This window comes from Limulus polyphemus, unplaced genomic scaffold, assembly GCF_000517525.1.
Source record: "Limulus polyphemus unplaced genomic scaffold, Limulus_polyphemus-2.1.2 Scaffold12, whole genome shotgun sequence".
Taxonomy (NCBI): Eukaryota; Metazoa; Arthropoda; class Merostomata; order Xiphosura; family Limulidae; genus Limulus; species Limulus polyphemus.
The window spans coordinates 1,583,939-1,609,797 of NW_013665622.1; the positions used below are offsets into that span (position 1 = coordinate 1,583,939).

The 25,859-nt window shown below is 32.9% G+C and overlaps 1 protein-coding gene across 1 annotated transcript in view; it reads right to left on the minus strand.

The window, feature by feature from the left end:
• LOC106456871 (protein Wnt-1-like) overlaps positions 1-15,844 on the minus strand; it is a 61,664-nt gene extending 45,820 nt beyond the window's left edge. The window contains exon 1 of the mRNA XM_022382692.1: positions 15,162-15,844. Coding sequence (XP_022238400.1) covers positions 15,162-15,271 — 110 coding nt within the window. The 5' untranslated portion in view covers positions 15,272-15,844. The remainder of the gene's footprint in view (positions 1-15,161) is intronic.
• Between the last annotated feature and the right edge of the window lie 10,015 nt (positions 15,845-25,859).

A 25,859-nucleotide genomic window follows, 5' to 3' on the forward strand; every position in this document is an offset into this window, starting at 1 on the left:
ATCGCGTAGGCGGTTAGTGTTGCTGACTTATTGCCATCTCTCTAATCAACAGCCTTAATTGGGGACGACTATGAACTTGTGAGTCTTTGTGTCGCATAACTTGCTGCCCCTGTTGAAAAATATCAATACCAATTGCAATCACTAAAACACAAAGTTCTATTCACTTATCAAATTGGAGTCTATAGCTCCTATAAGACAATTTATTGTTAATTGCAAGAATTATATATATAGGCTATATCCGAACTACTATATAATGATAAAAATAAATATCAATACCAATTGCAATCACTAAAACACAAAGTTCTATTCACTTATCAAATTGGAGTCTATAGCTCCTATAAGACAATTTATTGTTAATTGCAAGAATTATATATATAGGCTATATCCGAACTACTATATAATGATAAAAATAAATATCAATACCAATTGCAATCACTAAAAACACAAAGCTCTATTTACTTATAAGATTGGAGTCTATAGCTCCTATAAGAAAATTTATTGGTAATTGCAAGAATTATATATAGGCTATATCCGAAAAACTATATAATGATAAAAATAAATAACAATACCAATTGCAATCACTAAAAACACAAAGCTCTATTCACTTATAAAATTGGAGTCTATAGCTCCTATAAGAAAATTTATTGTTAATTGCAAGAGTTATATATAGGCTATATCCGAAAAACTATATAATGATAAAAATAAATATCAATACCAATTGCAATCACTAAAACACAAAGCTCTATTCACTTATAAAATTGGAGTCTATAGCTCGTATAAGACAATCTATTGTTAATTGCAAGAATTATATATAGGCTATATCCGAAAAATATATAATGATAAAAACAAATTTAGCTGAGAAGATCTTCAACACACTCGCAATATAACAGAATGTTTGTGTTCTAACTGTCGTTTGTGTTCATGTATCAAGTTACGACGTAAAGTATACAGTGAAATTTCTTTCTTTCACGTAGAACTGAAAAAAAAAACCTGAGCCACAAGGAGGCTCATTCTTAAGCCTAATACGTTTTAATAATGTTTTATTAATTATATTAATCACAAAAAAATAATTTTTTCCAAATATTCTTCCCTTGAGTTAATTTGTTTTGTTTGTTTGCTTTCCATTGATCATTGATCATCACGTTTGTCATTAATGATGATCAAAAACATCGTGCCACATGGCAAAGGTAGCGATTTAAAAAAGGAAGCTGGCTTAGATGTGCTAGGAAAGATTAGTGAGGACGGAACGAGTGTTTAACCTGTCCCACCCTCGTAGAAAACATTATGCGGCCAACCATGCTTGTTCTTCTGTCACTTCTCGTTTAACAGAACATATTCAGTGCGTGCACACCTGAAATTTTAAAAAAATTGTTTAGAGCGCTTTTTTGTTGTTCGAATTGTATTTACAAGAACATTGTAGGAGCTTAAAATTTTATCTGTAATTTTTCCTTTTGCCATTTTGCATTAAACAGAATGTACTTATTTATGGGATTTTGTACTAATGTGTGCAAAGTGTTTCTTTTTCTTTGCTAGCTCCTCTCCTCCCCTCCCAGTGGCAGAGCGCTATGTCTGCGGACTTACAATGCTAGAAATCGGGTTTCGATACCCGTGGTGAGCAGAGCACAGACAGACCATTGCGTAGCTTTGTGCTTAACTACACCACATTTCTGCCAATATTTATTTCATATAATTGTTATATCCTTTTTCTATCTTGGAATGAAATAAAAAGTCGTGTTTGTACATCAGTTCTATTATATTTCAAATTATTTGACTGTAATGTTTCCATCCTTTTAAGAAACTTCCATTTTCGTGAATTTTCAGCACGGACTTTCTCGAAAAACATATTCTGTCTTCTTTTAAGGTGTGGATGTACATATGTACTAATATGCACGAAAAGTAAAACAGATAGCTAGTTGGATGGATGGCTGAACGGACGGACTAACGAACAGACAGATATACAGATCAATAATTACGAATTTATTAATTTTTTGTTTGTTTTCTTGTTAAGGATATATCTACACAATAGGTTATCAGTGCTGTGCCCATTACGGGTATCGAAACCCGGTTTTTAGTGTTATAAACTTTCAGACTTACCGCTGAGCAACTGAGTTTATTCCTAGAATCTTAATAAGAAAAACATAATTTAATTTAAGCTAAAAACAAAGACGTTTTCTGAAGGCCTAAGTAGAAACTAAAGTCGAACGTGTAATCTTGGTTTTCTTGTAAGTATTCTAACAAAACAAAAAATGACATCATAACCCTCAATCATGCGTTCATTAGTCTTGCCACGACAGAAATTATCTGTACTTAAAAGTCATACCAAACGACCTTTAAAAATGCGGAAGTATGTTCCAGAAGAGATTTTAGCATATTTTCCATAATATAATATATTATACTTTTATGATCTAAAACATGAACTTTGCAGGTAAAGCATGGTGTTTTCGTAAGAGTTTTTAATTAGCCATTCAGAACACACCAGCAATATGCTCATAAAATACGAAAACATGCTAAAGTATGTACGTGTGTGGGTATATATGTATATAATATATACTTAATTCATGATTATATGTGCACATTCATGATGCGTTATCTTTAGAGAGACTTGCTTTATATTCAGAGTTACCACAAATGATTTTTAAAATGTGCTCAATAATAATGAAAATATCTCATGGACAATAAGCTACATAAAGGTTTTCCCAGAGAAAAACGTAAATCTTAATTTAGGTTACTAAAATAACTTATTTCAATAATACATTCGATCAATATCTGCTTTTAAGTCAAGTTACTTGTCTACCACGAGTATCGAAACACGATTTTTAGCGGTGTAAGCCCTCAGACTTTCCGCTGAGCCACTGGGCGGGGGCTTGTTCTTCGATAACGCAGACAACTGAAAAATGTAATAAAATACAAAGTACGTCTTAAAAGGAGTATTTTTTCATTACACATGAGAATGTTCTAACGGTTATTGAAATATCGTGTTGAGTGAAACCTGGTGTTTTAGGATTAAAATGTGTTTGTTTAATTAAACTATGTATCGTGGAGTGAAAATACATACTGTAGGTTTAAACTAGCGCTGTGAACTAAAAGTATATCTTAAAAGATTAAACTATGCAATGTATGATGGATTAAATAATTTACTGCGGGATGAACTGAGTATTGTAGAATTAAATCATGTATAGTAAAATTAAAGTAAACACCGAGGACTAAACTGAGTATTTTTGGATTATAAAAGTATAAAGGATATAGTTCTTCAATTTAGATATCAAAGTACGTATTATAGGACTTATCATACGTATTATATATTGATGAATATATATGTGTTGTGAAATTATGAAACTTTTTAGTGCAAGTAGTTGAGGTTACCCGTTAAGGAAGCAAAAAATTGAATATAGGATAATGTTCCTCTTCTTTCCTTTATTTTTAAACCCCCAATGACCTCATTAAATGGTACCTGCTTTGTGGAAAGTAATAATTGACTCATTTGACTGATTAAGTACTTGTGTCTTTAAATTTAAAATCAAAAGCCTATTATAAGGGTAAAAATGTGACCTATTTCAGGGTCTTTTTTTTTTACTCCTCTTTTCAGATAAAAATCCTAAAACAAAATAGCCCGTATACACCATTGGATAGTTTCCGATTACGAGCTCTGGATGATGAATGCTAACACATACACGCATAATCAATCATCTTTATAGTAGGATTAAATAACTTAAAATTTAACCCTTTTCTAAATAACAAAAATTTGATTTAGGAATACTTTACATTTGCGTAAAATATGGGAATCCGAAATAAAAACCGATGATTGGCCGTGCTCGCAACATTAAGTTACTCGAACATGATATCTTATAAGACAGAATATGTGTTCATATAGCATAAGGAAGAAATTGGCAAGCTCCACCAGCGTTAAAAATTAGAAGTAAAATAAATTCTAAAATCCTTTTGTAATAAACTCGGGTGTATATCTGGCATGCCGAATAGTCTATAGCTCCCCTTCATTACGATATTTGTTAGACATTCTTTATTTCAGTTGAAAAAAAAAAGGATGAACATCAGACCTATTTACCATTTGTTTAGTTTGTTTAGGGGTTTGTCAAGTTAGGTTATGCAAAAATATTTTCCGAAAATTAAAATGTAAATACTTTTTTTCGTATTTTGTCTTACGGGAATATGTCGTTGTCATTAAGTAAATAAAGGAATGGAAACACTAGGAGGACGTACATACCTTACACGTTAAGTAAATAAAGGAATGAAAACACTAGGAGGACGTACATAGCTTACACGTTAAGTAAATAAAGGAATGGAAACACTAGGAGAATGTACATACCTTACACGTTAAGTAAATAAAGGAATGGAGACACTAGAAGGTACGTTACCTTACACGTTAAGTACATAAAGGAATGGAGACACTAGAAGGACATGCATACTACCTTACACGTTAAGTAAATAAAGGAATGGAGACACTAGAAGGACGTACATACCTTACACGTTAAGTACGTAATAATCTGGAAGTATTGAACTTTCCTTAGATTCCCAACATGTTGTAGTAAAAAACTGTCAAACGACTCATACAGATTAAGAATTATTGTCTAATTCCTCCAGTCTAACTGATTATTACTGAAGCTTTAGTAGGCGGTATTTGTGTCCATAGTCTTAAAGCTATGGTACCAAAGAATACTTAAGAAGTTTTTCGAAGGTTATATGGTTAATACTGAAAAACTGGCGAATTAATCTTGTAGAATATAACATTGGCGTTGCACATACTTGTGGAATAGCGGAGGAATTGCTGAGTAGGCATAATAGACTAAACAGTTCTCAAGAACCGCTGGATAGTCCTATAGATTAGATAATTTTCGGGAATTAATGAGCAGGCTCTACAGACTAAACAGTTTTCAGGAATCGCTGAATAACCTTACAGACTTAAAAAATTCTTAGGAATCGCTAAACAATTGTCAGAAATCGTTGGATAGCCGAACAGGCTAAATCTTTCTCAGAAATCGTTTAACAGACTTGAAAGAATAAACAGTTTTCATGAATCTTTTGGTAATCTTACAGAATAAATAGTTCTCAAGAGTCGCTGGATAATCTTACAAACTAAACAATTCTCAGAAATCGTTGGATAGCCTTACAGGCTAAACCTTTCTCAGAAATCGTTTAACAGACTTGAAAGAATAAACAGTTTTCATGAATCCTTTGGTAATCTTACAGAATAAATAGTTCTCAAGAGTCGCTGGATAATCTTACAAACTAAACAATTCTCAGAAATCGTTGGATAGCCTTACAGGCTAAACCTTTCTCAGAAATCGTTTAACAGACTTTAAAGAATAAACAGTTTTCATGAATATTTTGGTAATCTTACAGAATAAATAGTTCTCAAGAGTAGCTGGATAATCTTACAAATTAAACAATTTTTAAAAATTGTCGGATAATCAATTGCTGAATAGCCTGACAACTAAATGGATCTCAGAAATCGCTGGATAGCCTTACAAAGTAAATAATTAGCTCTCAGATTAAATCTGTAGTAGGAAGTTTTCAAACTTTGTTACTTGATATCGTTTTATTAAGAATGCGCTACTTTACACTAATCTCCACGTGATTGTTTTATGATGATTAGTTACGCGATTTCAAAGTTGTATGAATAAGAAGGGTACTCACACAGGATCCAAAAATTGTTCTTAACAAAAAAGTATGAAATTGTTATAGTTTCAGTTATTAAACTGCTGATTATAGAAAACATTTTAATATTAAATGGAGTTTTTATCCTCATTTTTTGTTTTTTTGCCATATCGTTCATGGACATAGCCAATTATGATGTACCTACGCAACTGGAAAAACAAACTTGTCGATTAGGGTCCTACCACGTGATATCTACACAGCCTGCCTAGAATTCTCAACCTTCAGGATTCTCGAAGGGGTTCGGCAGTACTTGTACAAGGAGCTTTTAGCAATGCTCGTAGATAGCATTATCGTAGAAATATGAAATAGATAAGAAACCGAGAGCCTGGTGACATGAGTGTCATCACCCTGGTAATGATGACCTTAAGGACTGCGATATGCGTTCATATCGGAGATAAGAGGACTAGGCGGCAGACAGACTTTTGCAGGCCCACATTTGTTTTACTGATGTCCAATCAAAGCGCAGAAGTTAGGAGCTGAAGTGAAGTAAAGGATGTCCGCCGCTCCTGTGTTGGTGCGTCGTCAAAACTACCTGACCGTTTTTCGTTCAATTCGACAAACCGTTCAAAGAAATGGCAGATAACAATCAAACAATTAAATTTATCTTTTGTTTTAATGGTAGCAGACAAGCTATATAATTCAAACAATTCTACCGTACTGGAACAAGGAAGAGTCAATGTAATCTAAGAAATTAAACATAAAATCCCGAATAAACTTAAAAAATAAACAGATCTACTAACACAGACATGAAATAATATGTTATATAAATAATAAAACATAAGTTCTATATACACCTAACTGACCCAGTTGCCCCCCAGTGGCACAGCGGTATGTCTGCAGACTTACAACGCTAGAATCCGGGTTTCGATACCCGTGGTGGGCAGAGCACAGATAGCCCATTGTGTTGCTATGTGCTCAATTACAAAACAAACAAACAAACTGACCCGGTTATTAAATCCTGAATAAGCCAAAGAATAAAACAGGAATTCTACATATATAGTATTGAAATAGACGTAAACTCTTCTATGACTGAATGAATAAAACTAATTCTACATACACCGTACTAAAACATGCGTAAACTCTTCTATAACCCGGAGAAATAGAATGAATTCTACATACACCGTATTAAAACAGGCGTAAACTCTTCTATAACCCAAGGAAATAAAACGGATTTTACATACATCATACTGAAAGACACATAACTCTTCTATAACCCGAGGAAATAAAACGGATTTTACATACATCATACTGAAAGACACATAACTCTTCTATAACCCGAGGAAATAAAACGGATTTTACATACATCATACTGAAAGACACATAACTCTTCTATAACCCGAGGAAATAAAACGGATTTTACATACATCGTACTGAAAGACGCATAACTCTTCTAGAACCCGATGAAATAAAACGGATTTTACACATCGTACTGAAAGACACATAACTCTTCTATAACCCGAGGAAATAAAACGAATTCTAAACGTGCTTTGCTGACATAGATCTAAAAAATCTACATGTTCCACAAAATATAACTCACATTCTTGACGCAACTTACTGATACACATAAGATGCTTAAATAATTCAATAAACTCTTACAATAATAAGATAAATATTTATTCCCAGGAATAAAACACGCTTTCCATACATGTATATGTATCACTGACACGGTCATGAAATCGTGTGTAATCCAACAAATCAAATATGATGAATGAAACATGAAGTTCTATAAACACAATCCTATATAAATAATATAAAACTACAGAGCCTGATGAATGAAACATGAAGTTCTATAAACACATTCCTATGTAAATAATAAAAAAACTACAGAGCCTGATGAATGAAACATGAAGTTCTATAAACACATTCCTATGTAAATAATAAAAAATACGGAGCCTGAGAAATGAAACATGAAGTTCTATAAACACATTCCTATGTAAATAATAAAAAATAACGAGCCTGAGAAATGAAACATGAAGTTCTATAAACACATTCCTATATAAATAATAAAAAACTATAGAGCCTGATGAATAAAACATGAAGTTCTATGAACACAATCCTATGTAAATAATAAAAACTACAGAGCCCGATGAATGAAACATGAAGTTCTATATGCAAAATCCTATGTAAATAATAAAAAACTACAAAGCCTGATGAATGAAACATGAAGTTCTATATGCAAAATCCTATGTAAATAATAAAAAACTACAGAGCCTGATGAATGAAACATGAAGTTCTATATGCAAAATCCTATGTAAATAATAAAAAACTACAGAGCCTGATGAATGAAACATGAAGTTCTATATGCAAAATACTATGTAAATAATAAAAACTACAGAGCATGAGGAATCAAGCATGAAGTTACTATATACACAATACTATGCAAATAACCAAAAATACGGAGCCTGAGAAATTAAAAATGAAGCTTCTATATACACATTACTGATAAAACTATTTCAAAACTCATGTAATCTGAAGATCAAAAATAAAGTTTCTGTATACATAATACTAATAAAGATAATTCATACTATGTAATCAGAGGAATGGAACTTGACGTTTCTCTATACTCAGTAATAAAATAAAACGGTAATAAACAACTACAGAATCTAAGAATCGGAACAGATGCTTCTATATTCAATTTGTTAATAAACATAATATAAACTGTATAGTTGAAGACTTAAAACGCTAAAATTCGTGAGCAAAGCTCAGGTAGCTTATCGTTTAGCTTTGCGCTTAAAAGCAAAGAAACAAAACAAATGCTATATAATGTGAAAAATGAAATCAATACTTTTATAAACACATAATATAAAAAACATTGAAATATGTGAAATAAAACACGTAACTTCTTTCTAAATTAACGTTACTGATTAACAAAAACCTACGATATTCAAAAATGTGTGTTTTTTATTAGAAAACAATGAAACATATCCCTAAAATCCAGTAACTAAGTCGACATTTATTCAAACATTTTATTGACGTAATAATATAAAATAAAATAAAACAAAAATTTAATGTATTCAACTATATTTTATAAGCAGAAAAAATATAGTATCAAAGACCACAAGCGTTAGCAAAAGTAGAAAAAACATATTTGTATTACCCTTATAATCTCTTCTCACAAAAAACAAAACAATAAGAAATCCTCAATAGCCGCGGCTGTAATTTGATCTCAAATCGGTCAAGAGATGGAGTTATGAGCTAAAAGTTTGTAAATGACAAAAAACAAAAAAAACAGAGCCATTCTATGAGCCGCTACGCCACGCCGTGGCTAAAACGAACAGACAGATCAAAAGTAACATTTAATACTCCAGAACATTTAATACTCCAGATATACTATATTGGCAGAATCATGAGTGCGTTTAAACGAAAATTCGAGTAATCTAGGTACTTCTGATTAACAAACAAAAAAAAACACAATTCTAAGTAGGTCATTGTGACTTTTTCTCTCAAATAAAGATAGTAAGAATGATAATTCTGTTGCATATTAGGAATGACATGTCACACATGTGACGTAACGGTGGTCGACAGTCTGAACGTGTTTAATGTTGGACTGATCAAGTAATTACAGCTTTGCTATGAAGAAACATTTGTTGTGTTACTTGTACTTTCGTTTACCTTTATTGGGTAGTTCGCTATGGCCTACCCTTTCCATAACACAAGCAGTAAACCCGAAATACCCAGACCACAAAACTATAAAGATATATATATCTCTTTATGTATAATAGTCCAAACTAAATTTTCTCAGAAATACTCAGATATGCTCGACTGACCGGAACGTCAAAAAATAGAAAACTGAAAATCAAAATTTTTCTGAGCAGTTAAACTTAGAGAAAAGTTAATGAATTATAAACTCTAAAAAAATACGACTTACCATTTATACCGTTCTTTATTTGCGTACACACTTATTCTGTGCAGAAGGGGGAAGAATCCTATATAAAATAAAGAGCTGAAAGCCAGAAGTGATTCATAATTTCATGATCGATTGAGCTTTTAGGTTGTTTTGAATATTCTGAGGGTATAAAGATCCGAATTGTATATATACACGCACACACGTCATGTAGACTCATAGACTTATCACGGCAATTATAACAAGAGTCATTCATGTATGTAATGCATCTATCTCACTTACAACCTCGCGTACTGCTGCATCTAAAAACCGTGTCGTAATAAATTACAGTTGAAGTGTCCGAATAAGAACTTTTTATACCGGTTAACATTCGAATCTGAGAGGTCTTTTTGAAGACGGTATACGTTTTCAGATCCTTGTTGTTTATCATCTTATAGCAGAGACAGAAATGAAATAAATATTTTTTTTTTTAAATAAGAAAAAATTAAATTTATTCCCTGAAACTGTAAACGTGAAGACGTTTTGCACTGATGATATACTGCAAAAATACACGTAAATCTACTTTCTACTTTAAGTGACAAGATCTAATTTAAATCTTTATGTGTTTACATATGTGTGTGTGTGTTTGAGCATTTTGTGTGATAAATGTTATATATTCGTATTAATTTCAACAAAATCCTGGATCATCTCGATAAGCAATACCTAGTTACTGACATCTTGCAGATTGCTGTAGCGCCCCCACTTTTACATATTTGATTCATATAGCAATTCTAAATAATATTACTATGTTTATTTTCTGTGGGGGCATGCCCCAACTCCCCCTAGACTGAACTACCTTTAGCAGCACGAAATCTGTTTTCAGCATCTCCTCATACTTTCAATATCTCATTGTAAAATCTGCATGTCTGACCAAGCACCCTCACTTTGTTACTCCTACCTACACCACTCTCTTGTACATGTGTAAGTCTAATAAATGATATGTTTATTCGCACACCAATAAATAACACTTGCTAATAAATCACTACACCCCTCGGTATTACAAATCTTGAGATCTTCTCAAGCATTTAACTAATTTCAACAGGAAGTGCAATCGGAAAGTGCTCTTTGACTTGTTCCCTACACAACACTGATGTTGTAATATAATGATACATTTACTCAAAGTGTATCGTTACATTCGTCCATACAGGTGTTACTTCAAACGGTAACAGCTGCACTGATTCTCAAAATCTATAAGCTACTCAAATTTTAATAAGACATAACAACTGTAGTTTCCGTACAATATATTTTATTACTCATATTGACACTAAATATCTGAGGAGAAGACATTGAAATCCAAGTAGTACACAAGCATGAATTTGTAACTTCCTGAATTTCAAATTCATACGTATGCACAAGCTTGAACACACACGTATTTTATCTAATGCCACGTATTTTATATAATGCCATAAAAAAGTGAATTCAAAAGTTTGAACTTATGACATAAATCTCAGAAACTATATAAGCTAGTGACTGCTGTCTGAAACGTTCAACTTTACATGTCGTGACCGTTATCATATACTTCGTATAGTATCTTACTGATTAGACAGGTTAACAGTAATGCTTCTGAAGAGACAAACGTAGTTTTTAGCCAGAATTAAAACGGAATGTTTTATTATATACCATTTTCTAAATGAAAAAAAGGTCGTTTTAGTTGACAAAAAGATGACAAATGGCAAAAGCAGAAGAGTCAGATGTAGAATCTAGAATCTTGCAAAGATAATTCCATGTGTGAACATATACATTGTATAATTTTATCAATAACAGTAACTTCATGCCAATGATAATATCTTCCTTCTTACAACTATTTCTTAACAAAGATAGTTACTTCATACAGTTACTTACAACCAGGATAATTAATGCCTTTATTCAATTACTTCTTACCAACATCAATATCCTCACACAGTTACTTCTTACCACCATAAATATCCTCACACAGTTACTTTTTAACAAGGTCAATGTCTTCATAAAGTTACTTCTTACCATCATCAATATACTCATACAGTTACTTCTTACCACCATAAATATCCTCACACAGTTACTTTTTAACAGGGTCAATTTCTTCATAAATTTACTTCTTACCATCATCAATATACTCATACAGTTACTTCTTACCACCATAAATATCCTCACACAGTTACTTTTTAACAAGGTCAATGTCTTCATAAAGTTACTTTTTACCACCATAAATATCCTCACACAGTTACTTTTTAACAAGGTCAATGTCTTCATAAAATTACTTCTTACCACCATAAATATCCTCACACAGTTACTTTTTAACAAGGTCAATGTCTTCATAAAGTTACTTCTTACCACCATAAATACCCTCACACATTTACTTTTTAACAAGGTCAATGTCTTCATAAAGTTACTTCTTACCACCATAAATATCCTCACACATTTACTTTTTAAAAAGGTCAATGTCTTCATAAAGTTACTTCTTACCACCATAAATATCCTCACATAGTTACTTTTTAACAAGGTCAATTTCTTCATAATGTTACGTCTTACCAATATCAGTATCCTTACACAATTACTTCTTACCACCATAAATACCCTCACACAGTTAATTTTTACCAAAGTCAATTTCTTCATGAAGTTATTTTTATCAAGGTGATGCTTCACACCAAGTAGGTCAGTATTTTCATCAATAATTTCAAATAGTTATTTTGTAGTAAAACAAAGTTCTCAAAAATCACTTCTTATCAAACAAGTACAATTAATTACACAGGCCTACGATGGTTTTACTGTCTTGAAATGTTTCCATGTTCTACAGTATATGCTGAATCCGAAAATAACATCCATTTTTCTCCATCGCGTACAGATTTTTCACAAACTTCATAACGTAATACATAAAAAAAGACCACAACACATAGTTTTGAGACTGAAAAACGTAGAGTTCACAAAAAAAATCAGGATGAATGAGGATGCATACTCGTTTGACATCAATGTTCTTCCCTTTTCTTCAGTTTGTTTTTATTTTTGTTAACAAACATAATAATAAAAAAAATGTTAATTTTAATAAACGAAATAATAATTTGATCTAAGTAAGAGTTTCTTGCTTCTTCCCGATTTGTAAAAAGATCCTTAGGTGATAGAAAAAATTAATATTATTTTCGAACTCTGCGTAGCTGAAGTATAGAAAATCCGTTAATAAAACCAAAACAACTTCTGTGAAGTTTAAATTCGCATCACTGTGTTATCTTCAAATGTGGTTTCTTAATAAAAAAATAAGCAGAGTTTGTATTTTACCCAAACTAACCTTTCTACTAACTGTTGTAAGATTTTATTTAAATCAATCCCAGTAACTCTGACAATTTAGATTGCCCAAATTTAAAAATTTACAACTGATCCTTCCTGCCCATACTGAAATATAGTACTAAAATAGTCCCTCCAACTCTTAGTATGACACATTTTTCTAAACTAACCCCCTCCCTAAAGCAGACTGAAATGTCTCAATAAAACATTTTCCACGTGCAGTCTGGGATTTTTTTCTCTGCCAAAGTAGCCTCCCAACAGTTCGCTAAAACGTGTTATCAGTTTTTACCTTTCGACACCTTGCCACGTTTTGATCTGCCTGGTTTTGTAGTTGCAATATGTTAAAAACCTAAAATCAAGGACTATAACCATGTTCTAAAAGAAATAGGTGGTAAAAAATCGCCCGTGAAGAATAACATCAGTTGAGACGTAAACAGATAAGGACTGTCACCATGTTCTAAAATGGAATAGGTGGTAAAAAATCGCCCATAAATAATAAAATCAGTTGGGACGTAAATAGACAAATTTACCTGGTCTCAAGTGAACACCTTCCAAGATGTTTTAAAACTAATATTTCTAATATAATTCTAGACCACCTCTGGCGGTTACGAAATATCTTTCAATGAATTAGACATCCTATTAACCTAATAGTTACTGAGTCATCTAGTAAGAATTATAACTATTCCAATGTTCTTATATCTTATAGAGCTACGTGACTCTTTCACACTTTTTTAGCTATTATTTAGATAGTTTACAAAGAATGGTGATACTGCTAAGGGTAAGGCTTAGCATTTTTATAAGTTATTAATTCTTCTAACAGTACTAAGACTTCGTGTAAAAATGACTTATCTCTGAACAGGTAAGTAATATTTCTTCAGAAACAATTCCTTAAACCAAGCTAAAATGTAATATATAAAACATTTTCTTGTGTAATTAATTATAATGTAACATACAATTATAAATTCAGAAAACTCATTAAAATGTTATCCAAATAATGTCTCTCCTCATTAAAAGTTCGTCAGATGGAACATTTGATTGCAAACATTTTAACTTTTGTGTCAATACCTTCATAAGATAATGTCGAAGTTAGATTCCTTAATTTTTGTTATTATACACTATGATGTGATCACGACTGAAAACAAGACTGTTATTGTAAGCTCAGCTCTGATCACGACTGAAAACAAGACTGTTATTGTAAGCTCAGCTCTAATCACAGCTAAAAACAATACTGTTATTGTAAGCTCAGCTCTGATCACGACTGAAAACAAGACTGTTATTGTAAGCTCAGCTTTGGTCACGACTGAAAACAAGACTGTTATTGTAATCTCATCTCTAATCACGACTAAAAACAAGACTGTTATTGTAAGCTCAGCACTGATCACGACTGAAAACAAAACTGTTATTGTAAGCTCAGCTCTGATCACGACTGAAAACAAGACTGTTATTGTAAGCTCAGCTCTGATCACGACTAAAAACAAGACTGTTATTGTAAGCTCATCTCTCTCTTCTAAATCATAGTTAATCTTTGTCTTAACTTTGCATTGTATTATTAATAGCGAATACACCCCAACCTCCAACACCTCCAACTACTTATATTTTTAGAGTTAACATGTGTTATTTTTTATTTTCTGAATACAATAAATGAATAGGTGAACCAAAAAATAAAAATAAAAGAATTAACATTTTAATATAACGAATGCTTCGCAACGCCACAAAAACAAACCTAGTTACGTTGGCAGTACCAGAAGAAACATGCCTAAAATATGACTTGTATAAGTTGCTTACAAAAGCAACAGTTTCTTCTTAAATAATAAATAATTATATAAGAAATCAACACCAAGCTATAGATGCATTTTCATGTAATAAAATTAAACGAAATTTGAAACGTGTAAAAAGAAGGTAAGTTAAATACTTTAAGTAAGAAATTTTACGTCTGCTTTACTATATTAAATCAATTTATGTTTTGATAATTTTAAACCTTCATGGCAAAAAAATTAACCAGTAGCTGAAACATGTAAAATGAAGTAAATTTGATATTTTATGCACTTAGATCACACATTGGCAATAATTTTCACAACTGATTATATTAATTCATTATTAATCATGTTAGTTTTGATTATTTTAAGTATTAGTGCCATTGCATATTTAGAATGAATTAATAGGACGTTCTTGTTATGGGACACGTATGCATGTTCTTATCAAATGTGTAAATCCAAGATTTCCAATGGATTTGAAGTTCTTAAACTGAACATATACAATGAATAATGAACTTTCTCGACTCGATTTCACCTCGTTCTGCACCTTCCATAAGTTTGAGTGTTTATCTATACAAATACTGATATGCACTTACCACCACGTGGCGTTGGTGACAGGCACGAGGAACAGGAGGGTTACGCAGAGAATCGTTGACAGATGAACAACGGATATTTCACCGTGATCTTTCCTCTTATACATGGTCATTTGCCTTATATTCTGAGCGATAGAGATGCAAGATCAGTCAGTGTCCAAGTTTGATTTAGCCGTACGCTGAATGTCCATGAGTTGAGCGGACAACTACAATAGCCATGATATCACTCACCATATGAGAACGGTAAAGTAAGGCTTATATCAGCAGGAAAGACTTCAGCCCTACTAATACATCTTTAAACTAATGAATGTGATGTTTATCTTCAAGCACCACGAAACTGATATAGAACATTCTTTGCTAATGAGCCTCTTTCAAGTACAAGCATTTGTAAGTCTGCGAGTCTCTATCGGGCCGTTTGGAATAAACCGCGTTTATTTCGTCCGGAATTTTCAGTTTTTGAAATATTTGAAGTAGTTTCAGTCAGTTTTTACAAAAAGAAAATATTTTCATCGAAGTCATCCTTCTAAGTTCTCGTGAATTGCGTATGTTATCTTTTTTACAACACTACTGTCGTGGTTTGAAGTTCTTTGCAGGTATGTGTTGTCTATAATGCTACTTGTTGTTTCTAAACACCTACGTATGAGCTTAGTCTTTACAGCGTGTTACTTCGGAAGTCTACCGCGTACTATCGGGATTCATGATAGCACCGTGAACCTGATACAGCCAATGAGAGGGGGGTGTGCACATGCGTCGCCTGGGTAACTCTGGCAATGGCATCCTGCCGCTGAGTTAAAGAAAGGCTGGCCAATTGGAGGGATTTAGTATCACGATGCGTCGGAATGATGCTCAGAATGGAACTTGATAGGAACCACTTTCTTTCGGTCAGGGATGCATGGTTAGAATGTTTTCTTACACCTGTGGCTATGAACGGCTACTGTAGGAAGCCCTGTGCAGCTAGAAAGACTACGTTTATACTCAGAACATAACAGTAAATGTCACATCGGTCCATATGAAGATTTCTGAGATAATCTCAGAGATAATATTTAAAGATTATTTTAAATAGTTGGTTCATTTTTAAAGAATGATACTTAATATCAGGATGAACATACATTTATTTGTATTAGCTCAGAAGTTGTTAGTAGGTTGAATTCAAACATAAAATAGTTAAGGGGATTATAAATCATGACTAAATTTTGAACCTTATACGTTGTTTCTTAATAATAAGAATTATCTATACAAACCCAAAATCTAATTAGCTTAAACTGAATAACGTCTAATATTTTTAGCCATTGCGTAAAATTTCAATGTGTAGAAGTTTACTGATTTTTAAAAGTGGCCAACCTATCATATTGAGCGTTAGTATTTCATGACCAGATTCTTGATGCTACACAATGTCGTAGTTTGATTTTGAACGCGACATTTAACTATTGTAACGTTGAGTCTCGTGACATCTTGAAAGACGTTATCTTACATCTTGTAAACCGAAAGCTTTGACTTGCCTTTCTTTTTGTCGTTAATTCTATGAGTTTTAGGCTTACAGTTTAATAGAGCCAATAAGAATAAAATCAACTTCTCACCATGTAAATATGTATAATGAAAACAAATATTTAACTTGAAACTCCTTTGAAAACTAGGATTTTTATTTGCAACGTTCAAAGGAAAACTTCCAAGGAAATTAGTAGCTCACCAAGCTGAAGAATGATCCATTCAAACTAGTAAAAAAAAACAACACCAGACCTGGTGTAGAAAAACTATGTATACTCGAAGTGGAAAAACTACATTAGACCTGGAGTAGAAAATTACGTTTGACCCAAAGTACAAAAACTACTTCCAACCTGAAGTAGAAAAACTACTTCTGACCCGAAGTAGAAAAACTACGTCTGACCCGAAGTAGAAAACTACGTCTGACCTGAAGTAGAAAAATTACTTTCGACCTGAAGTAGAAAAACTACGTCTTAGCTGAAGTAGAAAAAACTACGTCTGACCTGAAGTAGAAGACCTACTTCTGACTCGAAGTAGAAAGACTACTGTACCAAATAAGAAAAAACTACGTATGAGTGATAACAGATAATATATTGATAGTAGATATACTAACCTATGTGTATAATTATGCTGTGAACGTAAACCCCACAGCAGGGTTCAAAAGAAGTTTGACTTTTATACACATCAAACAAAAAATCACCCCAGGTCTGATGTAGTTTTTTTTACTTCGGGTCACACGTAGTTTTTCTACTTTGGGTCAAAATTAGTTTTTTTTATTCTAGGTCAGAAGTAGTTTTCTACTTCTGGTCAAAATTAATTTTCTATTTCGGGTGAAAAAATATCATAATGAAACTTTTAACCTGATTTGTTCGATGAATGATTCTGGGAATTATTTGTATTTTTTATTTGTTTGTTGTTAAGCACAAGACTACACAAGAGGTTATCAGTGCTCTTCCTACCATGAGTATTGAACCAGATTTTTAAAAACCCACAGACATACCGCTGAGCCAGAGTTATTTGTATCAGTCATTAAAACTTTATGATAATTTTACAAATACAACAAGATCACTTTTATTAGTATATAAAGATATATACATTTTTTCATAGGCATTGAATATATGGATAACCAATACTGATGAACCTAAAAATATTTTTACAGCATATACATTAATTTAACATAATAAATATTTAAAATATAAATTATTATATAGTAAATATTTGTAATCTATACTTAATATCTTATCTATTCAAACTTTATTTGCGTATTATCAATAATACATATAATTATATAGTAGCAGACAAATGTATTCGCACCTATGCTTATTATGATATTAGTGAAGGTGGGCACAGCACAAATAGCCCAATGATAACTTTGTGCTTAACTACAAACAAACACACTTTCTACAAATTCAATAAATAATTTCTGTAAAAAAATGTTCTGTTTAAAGTATTCAAAATGTTCTGTTTAAAGTATTCAATATGTTCTGTTCAAAGTATTCAAAATGTTCTCTTTAAAGTATTCGTTTAGGTCAAAAGTAGTTCGGTTTGTTTTGAATTTCGCGCAAAGATACACGAAGGCTATCTGCGCTAGCCGTCCCTAATTTAGCAGTGAAAGACTAGAAGGAAGGAAGCTACTCATGACCGCCCACCACCAACTCTTGGGCTACTCTTTTACCAGCGAATAGCGGGATTCACCGGCACATTATAACGCGCCCACGGCTGAACGGGCGAGCATGTTTGGTGTGACGGAGATTCGAACCTGCGACTCGCAGATGGCGAGTCGAGCGCCCTAACTACCTGGCCATGCCGGGTCGGATAAAAGCACTAACACCCCTGCTTTAATTTTTTTCGTGTGTCCTTCTTTTGCTTATATTACAGCTTCCAAACAATTATGATAATTCTCAAGCAGTGAAGAAGATCTTGTTGGAGAAATCTGGACCCATTTTATCTTGCATATTTCCTACAGCTCAGACAGATTGGATAAACAATGTTTAGCTACGGTTTTGTTTTGTTTTTTGCCTTTCTCTTCGATTTATTCAAGAATCCCAAAATTGACTTAGCCATTGTCGTATTGTAACACAAACCTTCTTCTAATCAGCCTACGAGCAGATATTATGATTTCACTTTGTAGAATGTTTCGATACATGGCTGCATTCATTCGCTCTTCATTCACATCAGCGTCTCCACTTCCTGCACTGCCAAAACATTCTTATAACCTCCAAGTTTAACTGAAGGTAAAAGTTGCTTTTTCATTGAAGGCCTTCCCCCTTTTTTTGTCACCAAATATACTGATTTTAAAGGGAAAATTTATATTTTAGTCTCGTAGGATCAGAGAAATTTGTGGAAGAAAACGTCCACAATTGTTTTCATATTTCGTGGCAAATGTTAAACGGTTTGTTGTAGGAATTGTCTCCAGAAAGAGTTGTGCATACGACTCTTCCAGTACAAATGTCTTTGCATAGTTCTGCTCTATTATGTCCGATGGAACTAAATCTTTATTTAAGTCCTCGTCTGCTGGTATTAAAAGTTTTTAGCTGCTCGAACGATTCTTCTACATACCCGTAATTTTCTTTGGAGTTCCACTTCTTTCAAGAGTTTCAGCTGAGTTTGCTCTGTGATACTTTTTTTAATTATTGCTCTAATTGTGCATTTTGGTACTTCATATTTACCTGGTACTGTTCAGTAGCCATTTCCTTTGTTGTAGTCTCCTCCAATTGTTTTTCTCAAGCATAAGTCCAACTCTTTTGTCTTGACCATCATCTGCTGTGTTGCCAGAAATTTCTTCTTCTTCAACAGATGTTGGCAATCATTACCTCTTTTCAAGCTCTAATGCAGCTTAATTACCGTGCAATTGTTTTCAAACAATTAATATATTTTTTAATTAGTTCTATTGAGCTCTTGTAGACTTTTAATGAAAGGTAACAATACTTTTGCCACGAACAATTATTTGAAATTACTTAAGTTATTTTCTACTTGTTTTAAAGAGTGTTAGTTAAACTAATATAAATTGTGTATTTTGTTCATTGACGCATTAATTAATGACTAACGTTCACTAATTGCTTGTATTTCACATGTTCTCTTGAATTATCTTATACTAAGTGTATGGTGAGACAGTATAAGCCCCCATTGGCTCAGCGTTAAGTCTGGAGATTTATAAGGCTATAAACCAGGTTTCGATACCCGTGGTGGACATAGTACAGATAATCAATTGTGTAGCTTCAGGTTTCGATACTCGTAGTGGACACAGTACAGATAATCAATTGTGTAGGTTCAGGTTTCGATACCCGTAATGGACATAGTACAGATAATCAATTGTGTAGCTTTATGCTTATTAACAAAGAAGCAACAGTGCGTCTAGTAAATAACATTTATTATAGTTAGTTTAAACTTTATGAAGCAAACATGATCCACACTCGAGTAAATCTTTTTGGATCATAATGTGTATTGTAAATATTTTTTTTAACTCTCAATGATGTTTATCAATAATAACAATTCATTAATATATATAAAACTGAACACTGTAGCAAAGATATCTTAAAGTAGCTTTCACCAAAGTATCAAATAGAATATGTAGGTTCAAGTGTTTGATGTGATCTCAGCTCATTCATCAAATGACAGAGAGAGAAACACAAAGAAATTATGTAATCATACATTAAAGTGTCAATGTGTAATCCATGTCAATTTTTAGTGCTACGATTATACAGAATGAAAAACAAAATGTACAACCATCAGTCGGAGTAAATTTTAATTCCATATTTTCTGTCTATATTCTATTGAAGTTAATAATTTGTAAGCTTCATTTTAACTTGAAAACAACATTTTTAAAGAAATTACGATGTAATTTCTTTTTTTTTTTTACTTCTTTGGGTAAATGGATAGACAACATTTTTGAACTTTATTGAGGAAATGGGGTTCCTTTGGCTTTCCTACTGTTTATGGAAAGGTCTTTCATGTTTAGTTTCAACCTAAAAATGGTTACATCTGAATACATGTGTAAATATTAAGTTTACAATAAACTCACGCCAGCCAGTCTCCTTTGAAATACTGTGTGAAGAAGGAGATGAAAATTAAAATTGGCGTCTGAAAGATGCACAACTATATATAGCTCAGTATCTAAATAGTAATACTACACTTTTCTGCGACTGAGGTATGACTTCTCTAGTTAATGACGTCATTTCCGGAAGTCAGTGTCACAAGAATTTTAACTCAACCTAGTCCCTGAGGTTCTTGATCATGTCCGTTGTTCCCCAAAGGATTCTTTCTCATATACGTGAATTCATTTAGTTCTTAAAAAAATTCAAAACAGTTACACTGTCACACAGTTTAGGATTGGTAAGAATACATATAAAATAGGTGGATACCATTAACTGTCTTTTAGCTATTTTTTTCCAAACTATTTTATCGTGTTTGGTGTTTATCAAGCGAAGCAACGAATGGGTCGAAAAGCTGAAGTCAAATATAGCTATCAACTGTAGCAATTGCACGTTGGGATTTTGGATATATTAGCTTAGGAAACTATATAAAGGACAATGTTAGATCATGTTTACATTCCTTCTTTATTTTCTTATTACATTCCCAATGCCCTCATTAGATGTTAATTGTACACTCTGCTTTGTGGAGGTAATAACTGACTCACTTAACTGATTAAGTACATGTGTCTTTAACTGTAAAGTCAAAATCTATATAAAAAAAAAAGCGGAAATGTGTCAGGGACTTTTTTTATTCACTTTGTCGGCAAAAATTCTTTAATAAAACATCCCTCGTACACCATCGGACAGTTTCCAGTTACTTTACAAAAAATTACGGTGATCGAATCAGCCAGCTTTGGGTGATGGATTCTAACGCACACACGCACACATACACATAAGGGATTATTTTTATAGTAAGATTCGAAACTCTACGGGGTCCCAGTTTGCGTCTTCGTGTAGACGTATAAACAATACAGATTTCAAGCTGTAACAAAGCGCGGTTTGCTCCCACTGACGCAATAATTACAAAATATCAACTATTTGTTGAAAATTGAATTATTATACATATCTTTGTCAATAATTTGAAATATCAACAATGGTAAACACCGAGTAGTTTTTCAACACTGATATCGTAAAAGAAAAAAAAGTTATCGAAGTTTGTGCTTTTTTTTTTTACTTTTTCATCTGGATGATGTGTTACCTCTTCCCGATAAGCTCGGGCCTATATTCTCCTGTTTCTTTTTTTTTTTTTTCTAGCTTATAGCTTCATAAATTTTCTTTACCTCATGGCGTTCTGGTGATGAAAAAAGATTTTCAGTATTGTTTGTGGGTTTTTCAATAGACTCAGTGGTCTAGAAAGCTAGGTTTATTCATAGTGACAGTTTCTTTCAGCTAAAATCACATACGTTACTCATGGACAACAAAGAGAGAGTATATTGACGTCATAATTTATAATTTTCGGACGAACGAAGATCAGTACAAACTTTTGAGCTACCTACAAACTTGATCTATACTAAAGCCCATCGTTCTGAGCCTAAGTTTGAAATTTATTAAAATCTCATCCACATTGAAAACATTCATCGATAAGGAACGTGTGAATGACACGAGAAAAAAAAATCTGGTTAAAAAAAAAATAGATTCATTTGATCGTAAAGTTGATTTATGGTTGCATGTGACGACAGGCTTACAACTTTGTTGGAAATGCTCAAAATTAAATCAGCTCTTCTTACCGGCATGAGAGATCTCACTAGTTTGTCCTCACTTTCTGTAAACTTGTTAAAAAAAAAACATACACCAGATACCAATCAGCTCTGACTTTCGTGGGAATTCTCACTAGTTTGCTTTCACGTTCTGTAAACTTGTAAAGAAACATACACCAGATACAAATCAGCTCTTACCTTCGTGAGAATTCTCACTAGTTTGCTCTCACGTTCTGTAAACTTGTAAAGAAACATACACCAGATTCCAATCAGCTCTTACCTTCCTGAGAATTTTCACTTTTGTTCTCACGTTCTGTAAACTTGTAAAGAAACATACACCAGATACCAATCAGCTCTTACCTTCGTGAGAAATTTCACTTTTGTTCTCACGTTCTGTAAACTTGTAAAACAACATACACCAGCTATCAATCAGCTCTTACCTTCATGATAATTCTCACTACAAGATCAGTTTTTCAAAATTTGTTAGTTTTCCATTAGGACATGTGTCAAGAGAGTTTGTTAGTTTTCCATTAGGACATGTGTCAAGAGAGTTTGTTAGTTTTCCATTAGGACATGTGTCAAGAGAGTTTGTTAGTTTTCCATTAGGACATGTGTCAAGAGAGTTTGTTAGTTTCCATTAGGACATGTGTCAAAAGAGAGTTTGTTAGTTTCCATTAGGACATGTGTCAGAGAGTTTGTTAGTTTCCATTAGGACATGTGTCAAGAGAGTTTGTTAGTTTTCCATTAGGACATGTGTCAAGAGAGTTTGTTAGTTTCCATTAGGACATGTGTCAAAAGAGAACTATTAAGTCCCTCTCGCTTTAGTTTCCTATTAGAAAGAATTACTTTAACATAAGAAACATCAAGGATAGTGACAGTGATAGTTTCTCGCTGTATACAAGGTGACTGAAGTCCTAACAACTTGAAACCTCCCTGATGATGTCAGAGTAACCCTCGTCACGTGGCTTGCGTGTGCGCCTCGAGAGGAAGAGTGTTGTATATATTATTGTGATGTTCTTTTTAGAATGTCAGTTTTAGATTGAATTGGATTTTGGATGCAGGGTTAGCTTCGGCTCATTTTCGTTGATTTTGTTGTCAGCTAGTTTTATCTTCATTCTTAAAGCTTTTATTTAAATTCCGCTTCTGACCATAATTTGCTTCCACGTTTTTTAAAACTTGACTTCAAAGCAGAACTGTTGAGAAACATTTATTAAAAATCTCTCTCTCTCTCTCTCTCCAGTTCTTCGCAGTGCAGTAAGCATTTACGTGTGTTTAATTTTAACTATAATTTGTGTTTGATAATAACTAAAGATTGCTGACAATTTTATGTTAAGTTTCTTTCTTTTAGTTAGTGTCACTTCAAAGTTAGACCTTTACGCCGTAATATAGTATCCGACAAACTCCCTTTTTTGCGGGTCCTACACATTTACTCTGAGACAAATAAGTGAATCTAAGAATACCAAAATTGTGAACAAGGAAGCAAGTGTGAAGGCTAACAAAAACGTCAAAGTTTACAGAAAAAACGATAATCAAACTTTATTGATAAACAAATCCTGTAGTTGTTCCTTTATCTTATAGCGCGTTCTCTTCCGGATGACTATTTAACAGTTATAGAACTATACTTTACACTTAACTAACTTTCATTAAACTGAGGGCAAGTGTAGAGACAAGAACATCTCGCATTTACAATAATCTTAATCGTCTATATACAATTCGACACTTCGCTGTCTTTATAGAGACTCAAATTGGAAGAAACTGTTCTCTTTTTAAAAGGGACTCAAATGGGAAGAGACTGTTCTCTTTTAAAAGGGACTCAAATGGGAAGAGACTGTTCTCTTTTAAAAGGGACTCAAATGGGAAGAGACTGTTCTCTTCAAAAGGGACTCAAATGGGAAGAGACTGTTCTCTTTTAAAAGGGACTCAAATGGGAAGAGACTGTTCTCTTTTAAAAGGGACCCAAATGGGAAGAGACTGTTCTCTTCAAAAGGGACTCAAATGGGAAGAGACTGTTCTCTTTTAAAAGGGACTCAAATGGGAAGAGACTGTTCTCTTTTAAAAGGGACTCAAATGGGAAGAGACTGTTCTCTCTTAAGAGGGACTCAAAATAGGAAGAGGTTGTTCTCTTTTAAGAGTGACGACACAGAACTCAGACTGAAATAAATACCAGAGCACACGGGTAACCTAGAAACAAAAAAGGTCATTTCTTTAGTTTCCACCATTCACATTACAGTAATAAAAAACTACCACTCTTGTAATCCTGTGGAAAAGTTGGGCCAATAACTTTAGAAGGTCATCTTCTAAGTGGCTATGTCCATACAATTAAAAGAGAACACAAAGATATCCTAAAGTTGACGGTAGCCAGGGAAACACCACGTTCTCGAGGTACTGGCTTAAAGCGGTGGACTTCATAAACAATTAAAGTCTGATATTAATCTATATCTTAAGTAATTATAAACTTGTAAAGAAACGTAGACCATAATCTGAATCACCTCTTACCTGTATGAGAGTTCTCACTAACTTGCCCTCACGTTTTGTAAACTTGTAAAAAAACATACACCAGATCTGAATCACTTTTTACCTGTATGAGAGTTCTTAGTAGCTTTCCCTCTTGTTTTGTAAAGTTGTAAAAAAATACACCAGATCTGAATCACTTTTCACCTGTATGAGAGTTCTTAGTAGCTTTCCCTCTTGTTTTGAAAACTTGTAAAAAATTATACACCAGATTTGAATCACCTCTTACTTGCATGTGGATTCTCAGCATTTTGTAAACTTGTAAAGAAACATACATCAGTTTAAAAATGAGTTAATAGCTAAAAATCCATAAGTTAAAAAAACATATGTTCAAAAAACTCATAGGTTCAATTTCCGACGGAATATTTGTCTTCGGTATCATATATATATAACTTTCTTTTACACGTGTTATCCACATTTTATTTCTACTTCAACTGCATTTTACTTAAACCTTATTGATTATTTGGTATCTCAAGTTATCTTTTAACAAAACTACAACAGTCATTTACTGGAGCTGTCCATCTTTTCATTGCTTGCAAAAAACTTGACGAAGGTTTTGTGAAACATTTAGTAGACTAAGAAACGGCAGCTACTATATTACATCCTAACTAAACAGGTCAAAGTATACGAAAAAAAAACCGATTTCACTTTCTTAAAATGATGATTGCAACGTAAACATCTAAAGGAGTGAAAACCAAACTTCGTTCTGTTTAAATTAATAGCGATGGAGGTACAACGTACCGTGCTTGTAGCTCTGGAACTGTGTTTACATCAGGCCGGGTTGTTGTGCCTCAAAGAACTTTAGCCTATACAATTCTGATGGCTCAGATTTTTATTGTAAAAATATGTAACAACAATACCCATAAAGCTGTATTTTAAGACTGTGAAATTTTTGACTATATATATATATATATATTATTTTCCCATTATTCTTTGCTATAATCGTCTTATCTCTATCTACCTAATACAGTACTGACACCAAACGCATTCATATTCTCTAAATATTCTCTGTGAACAGTGTTTAACTTTTTTTACAGTTC